Raw genomic sequence first — 6,325 nt, 5'->3', positions numbered from 1 at the left:
CGAGAAAATCTATTTATATATATGCATAACGTGTACAATTTGTAGTATCGTGAAATACCAGCAAACAAAAAAAATGTAATGGAAAATAAAAAAAACATCCAAACATTTAGTACCGGTTGGTGTTACCAACCGGTACTAAAGCCCTACGCGCACTCGGGCCTGGCTCGTGCCACGTGTTCGCACTTTAGCGCCGGTTCGTGACGAACCGGTACTAAAGGGGGGGACCTTTAGTCCCCACTCTTTAGTGCCGGTTGTAGAACCGGCACTAAAGACCGTTACGAATCGGCACTAAAGGCCGGTTCTGCACTAGTGACCTATGAACCAAACATGGATATGTACATCTGAGAGTACATATCTGGTGATAGGGGGTGTGGTATGATTCCATGATCCAGGACCATGTGGCCCGTTGGATCTGGACTGGAGGCACGGGATTGAGAGGGCTCAAATCGCATGGGAAATTTGCATAGGACGCCCTGGATTATTTCATATTCCGCCCGAAGTGCATATCGCTCTGTTCTCTTTACCTCTCTTCTCAAATTTTTTATATATGCATATCACTCTGTTCTCTTTACCTCTCTTTTTGCGGCATAGTTGAGCTTTACTTCTTCTTTTTTTGCATGTTCCAGTAGTGTTTCCAGGTTGTAGTAATTCTTAAAAAAAAATTATGTAGGTGTGCATTTGTGCCCAAGACAGGATGGCGTACAAGGAGAATATGAGCTCGCCAAGTGATCTGTACCAAAGTTGTTTTGATTAATTATGTAAATTAGTGAAAGAGTATGCTTGTAAACATATATATAAGATCATGTTAATTCCTAGACAGAGATGACAGCATATGGTGCACCTTAATTTGTTGAAATGCTTCTGATCCATCCAGAGATCTCTTGATGCTAGGAATTCCATTAGGAAATTTGCCATGCCACACCATTTGCTATCTTGTACTATTGTTTTAAGAGATCAATTCCTTTTTAAGATTTCTGGTAAATATTTGGATCATGGATATTTCAGATGTGACTATAGGAATGGAAAATGTGTTCCTCATGATCACAAGGCCATTGTATTGGTTATTATGACAAATATTGATGGTGACCTGAAGGCTGCAAGATACCAATGTTTTAAGCTTTTAAAATTTGAGAAGGTAATGGTTGGGAGTAGGTTGATTTCGTTTCAACCTAGACGATGTGGTGTAAGTCTGAAATTTCCATATGTCTTGGTTTTATTCAGATAAGATCAGCTGGCACAGTGTTCAATTCAGAAACTGACGATGGGGATGTTGAGGACAGATGCGTAGATCTGTTGTGATTTAACAATGATATGGTGTTTTCGAGGGGGGCAGATGCAAATGTACCAGGGGGGCATGTGTAAATGACGAGTGAGTTGATCCTGTCCCTTGCATGTAGATCCAAGGCACCAAACAGTTCTGGAGCATGGTATCATGTGACGCCGCGTATCACTGGATATTTTCCCGTACATCCGATATTTGGGGAGCCGTGTTGCATGCATCCATCACGCTGATGGTGGAAAAAAGCAGCGTTAATGATGTGGTGCTGAAATGTGTACGTGCATGGCCATTCGGAATGCATGCCGGCTCACGACAATTGCAAGTAGATAAACTAATTAACTATGGGCCAGCCGGATATGTGCATTGCTATAGCACTTGCCTGACTCGACTGAAACAAATTATGGGCCAGTCGACTGACCCGAAATCAGCTTTCGGTCAACTGATAGGTAGCCAGTCCCGACTTATAAACTAGAGGTAGGACTTGCAGGTTTTAGCATTGTGTTAGAGCATCTCCAACAGCCGCTCAACACACTGGGCGCTAAAAATCAGTTTTCAGTGTGCCGATCGTCTGATTTGGCGCGGCGCTGGCTCCAGCAGCCGTGATAAAATGCAGTGTGCGCGTAGCTCCAGCAGGCGCGCTAAAATGCAGCGCGCGTGTTCTCAGACAAACAACATATGCGTTTCAAACATAAGCAAGAAGATTAAATACAAACAAAATAAATCAACAATAAATAGTTTAATTTATTATTACAACTCAAACAAATAGTATCTTTCGTCAATACAACAAATAGTTTAACAATATAACATCAAACACACAAATCATGATGCTCTTTGGCGGCCATTCCAAGCCCACCACTCCTTAATGAGATCCTTCTGAAGATTATCATGCGCTGCCGGACGTCGAATGGCATGATAGGAGGCAACAAAACGGGCCGCCCTTTCAGCCCTAAGCCGCACTCGCACGGGATGTCCCAAGAGCTCATAGTGAGAGTAGTCTACATCTTGGCCACGTTCATTCTCGATAATCATGTTGTGTATGATCACACAAGCGTGCATTATGTACCAAAGCATCTTTTGTTCCCGAAATCTAGCCGGTCCTCTCACAATAGCAAATTGGGCTTGCAAAATCCCATCTTTTCTAGCCGCCGCCTGAGCATTGTGGAAATCAAGATATTTCTTACCTTCCGGTTTTTTCAATGGCTTCACAAATGTTTGCCACTTTGGGTAGATGCCATCCGCAAGATAGTAGCCATAGTTGTATGTACGACCATTAGCTACAAACTGCACCGGTGACAGTTCATCATTTGCAATCTTATTCATCAGTGGTGACCGGTTTGACAACGTTGATGTCATTCAAAGATCCAGGCATTCCAAAAGAAGAAACATGCCAAATCCAAGTCTCTTGATCGGCCACCGCTTCAAGGATTATAGTGGAACCCTTTTTTTGGCCGTGGAATTGCCCATGCCAATGCCTTTGGACAATTCTTCCAACTCCAATGCATGCAATCTATTGAGCCAAGCATACCTGGGAACCCGCGAGCTTTATTCATCTCCAATAGACTTGCGGCGTCTTCAGCATTGGGAGATCTCAAGCACTCCGGGCCAAACACTTGCACAATTCCGACTGCGAAGCGCTTGACACACATGATGGTTGGCTCTCACCCATGGCCAAGTGATCATCAACTAGATCAGCAGGGATACCGTATGCCAACATACGCAAAGCGGCTGTCACCTTCCGAAAGGTGCTATGCCCGAGCTCTCCGGCGACATTCCTCCTCTGCTGAAAAAACCGGTCATGACTCGCTAGTTTCTCTGCAATGCGCTTGAACAACTCGGTTCTCATCCTAAACCGGCGATGAAAGTACGACTCGGGGTATGTGGGATTCTCTACAAAATAGTGCCTCATCAATATGTTGTGGGCATCGATCCTATCCCTCCAATTTTTCTGCCGATCATAACCGAACCACCGTGCTTCGGTTTTTTATTGATGTGCATAGCTAGGATCATTGCAAGATCCTTCTCCTCTTCCACATCAAATTCTTCTTCGGAAGAATCATATGACAAAATCATTTACAATGTTCAAAACTAGGCTATAAAAAACTACAAACAACATGCACCAAATTCATGTAAAAATGTGAAGTTGGAAGCAATACATACCTTGCGGGCGTCGAGCGGCAGTGGGCGGCCGGACGCTGTTCGTCGGAGGACTGCCGCGCGCGACGAGCGGCGCTGACTAGAGGGAGACGGAGGAAGCCGCGGCCGCGCAGAGAGAGACCAGGGAAGCGCCGGAACAGTCGCCGGAAGAAATGGGGTGGCGCGGGCGGCGGCGATGCGAACGGCTGGATGGGTAGGTGGAGTTGCGAGCGAGCGCTCGAGAGTCCAGCGCGCGGGAGCGGGCGCAGCAAATAAGCGGCGTGCGATGACATTTTGGCCCGCACGCTGAACTAGATATGCCGCACGTGCGGTTTTTGCACGTCCGTTGAAACGTCCGGAGCGGTAGCGCGCGCTAAAAGCACTAATTTTTCAGCGCGATGCTTATATAGCGCAGCTGTTGGAGATGTTCTTATGTCGCGGACAAGACACTAGCTAGTTAGCTAGTGAACGTTGCAACGTGATGATTGAAAATTTTGAAAGTCTAGCATATTGCATGCACAACAGAAACAAGTAGAACACATAACTCAGGGTACAACACAAAACAATACGCACAGAAAACTCAGCTGTTTTCCTACCATGGCGAGCACAGCGTGCACACACTGGATCACGAGATGAAATGCTCGATACGAGTTGATCTGATCCTAGCCCTAGGAGCTGGGTGGATGTATGCATGATGCATCAATGGAGGCATCTAGGGCAGGGGCAGATGGCCGAGGCGGAGCGTGGGGCGGAGCAGGAGCGGCTGCTTCCTCGGGATGACGAGCCCCTCCCCCTCCTCCATGTCCAGCGGCGGGGCGGGCACCTCCCAGTCGAAGCACTGCACCAGGGCAGCCAGGAACGCCGGCACGGCCACCAGGGCCATGCCCATGCCGGGGCACGCGCGCCGCCCGCTCCCGAACGGCATCAGCTGCGGGTGCTGCCCCTTGGGGTCCACGCCCTCGCCGGCGCCGCCCGGCATGAACCGCTCCGGCCGGAACTCCAGCGGGTCCTCCCACCACGCCGCGTCGCGCCCGATGGAGTAGATGTTGAAGAAGACGGACGTCCCGGCCGGGATGGTGTACCCGCGCACGCGGATCGGCTCCACCGCCTCCCGGTGCGCGATCACCGCCGGGGGCCGCAGCCGGAGGGTCTCCTTCAGCACCGCCTGCAGGTACGGCATCTGCGCCACGTCCGGCTCGCCCACCACCCGGGACCTCCCCACCACGGCGTCCAGCTCCGCCCGCAGCTTCCGCATGCAGTCCGGGTGCGTCAGCAGCTCCGCCAGCATCCACTCCACGCTGGTCGCCGTCGTGTCCGACCCGGCCGTGAAGATGTCCTGTTCGTTTCGTTCGACATTGGACGATGAACTCAGGCTCAGCTCACTTCGATCTCGATGCACATAGACTGACAGAGTGTGGAGGGAGTACTCACGAGGACGAAGGCCTTGATGTTGTCCCTGGTGAGCTTGACCTCGGCGGCCGGGTCCGCCGCGGCGTCCATGAGGATGTCGAGCAGGTCCTTGGCCTTGCCCCCGTCGGCGCCGTCGCGCCGCTCCTTCTCCTTGGCCAGGATGATGGACTGGAGCAGCGCGTCGAACCGGGCGTGCACGCCGCGCGTCCGGCGGGACAGCCCCTGCAGGTCCCAGCCGCGGAACAGCGCCACGTAGTCCTCGAGGTTGAAGGCGCCGACCAGCTCCGCCACCTGCTTGGCGCAGTCGCGTGCCAGGTCCGCCATGTCGCCGGGCAGCGCGCTGGCGACCATCCGCATCATGGCGTTGTTCGACAGCCGGATGAGCTGCCCGCTCACGTCCAGCGCCTCGCCCATGTCGCCCGCGAGCTCGGCGGCGCGGACGGGGCGGAGCAGGTCGATGGTGCGCGGGCCGAGCAGCTCCGACATGCAGAGGCGCTTCATGAAGCGCCAGTGCGGGCCGTAGGGCGCGAAGGCGAAGCCGGAGGAGCCGTAGGCGAGCTGGCGCGTGACGGCCGTCTGGGGCCGCTCCGGGATGCTGCCCTCGAACTTGAGCACGTCGCGGGCGACGTCTGCGGAACCGACGACGACGCAGTGCGTGGAGGGGCCGAGGCGGAGGTAGACGAGCGGGCCGTGGCGGGCGAGGATGCGGTGGAAGGCGCGGTGCGGGGGCTCGCGGATGAGGTGGAGGTGGCCGATGAGCGGCAGCGCCACGGGGCTCGGCGGAAGGCGGCCGTTCTTGGCATTCCCTCCATGCCTCCTGACCAGCGTGCCGACGAGGAGGAGGGCGACGGCGACGGCGGCGGCGAGGAGCAGAGGCGTTGCGCTGTCGGCGGCCGCTCCCACTCCCACTGAATCCATGGCACCCAGTACTCTACCTCGTCCGCGGTCGTGTGACCCGTGTCGTGCGCCTCCTGCCAAATGTAGCGGCTATCCGTCGGCCATTTATGGCCCGTTCGGCCGGCGGTGGGTCGCTGGCCGCTGCAAACCCACACCACGCGGGTCACCAAACAAGCACGCGCCGCCCGTACGTGGTGGGAAGAGAAAGGTTAGCCATAGCCATGCTGGTCTCACTTTACATTGTCTCACTTTAGCAGTTTCCATTGTCTCACTTGACCGCTTGTGAAGGCCACACTTTCACTGTCCTACGAAATGATGTGGCCCGCGGGCCGCGGCCGACAAGAGCGCTCCATATTGGATTTCTGCTAGATTTCCTACAAAACTATACCGTAGCCCTTTCAGGTGAGTTTCTCATTATTCAATATTGATTATTGATGATAAAGAAAAGAAGCCGGTTGATGCTACTGTTCCTCTGAAGTGTCAGCCGGACCAGGTCAGGTAGGAATGTCTAGACGGACCAGACCACCTGATGCATAGCTGAAAGTGAGAGCATCTCCAACAGAACAGACGCGCTAAACAAGCGCCGCGCCGTGTCGCAAATTAGGC

The 6,325-nt window shown here is 53.0% G+C and overlaps 1 protein-coding gene across 1 annotated transcript; it reads right to left on the bottom strand.

The window, feature by feature from the left end:
- Window positions 1-3,978: 3,978 nt before the first annotated feature.
- On the bottom strand, window positions 3,979-5,783 carry LOC119341127 (cytochrome P450 93G2-like). Its single transcript, XM_037613009.1, has 2 exons — window positions 4,844-5,783; window positions 3,979-4,748 (listed from the first exon to the last, which is right to left on the bottom strand). The coding sequence occupies exons 1-2, from the start codon at window positions 5,738-5,740 to the stop codon at window positions 4,125-4,127; spliced, it is 1,521 nt and encodes a 506-aa protein (XP_037468906.1). The 5' UTR covers window positions 5,741-5,783; the 3' UTR covers window positions 3,979-4,124.
- Window positions 5,784-6,325: the final 542 nt, after the last annotated feature.

The sequence above is a fragment of the Triticum dicoccoides genome, chromosome 7B (genome assembly GCF_002162155.2).
Source record: "Triticum dicoccoides isolate Atlit2015 ecotype Zavitan chromosome 7B, WEW_v2.0, whole genome shotgun sequence".
Classification (NCBI taxonomy): domain Eukaryota; kingdom Viridiplantae; phylum Streptophyta; class Magnoliopsida; order Poales; family Poaceae; genus Triticum; species Triticum dicoccoides.
The sequence above is the reverse complement of the archived record's forward strand: the minus strand, read 5'-3'. Positions and strand labels throughout refer to the sequence as shown.

Coding starts and splice junctions, on each gene's coding strand:
- LOC119341127 (XM_037613009.1), bottom strand. CDS start 5,740: ATGGATTCAGTGGGAGTGGGAGCGGCCGCCGACAGCGCAACGCCTCTG. Junction 4,749..4,843: donor ACATCAAGGCCTTCGTCCTC/GTGAGTACTCCC, acceptor CGAAACGAACAG/GACATCTTCACGGCCGGGTC.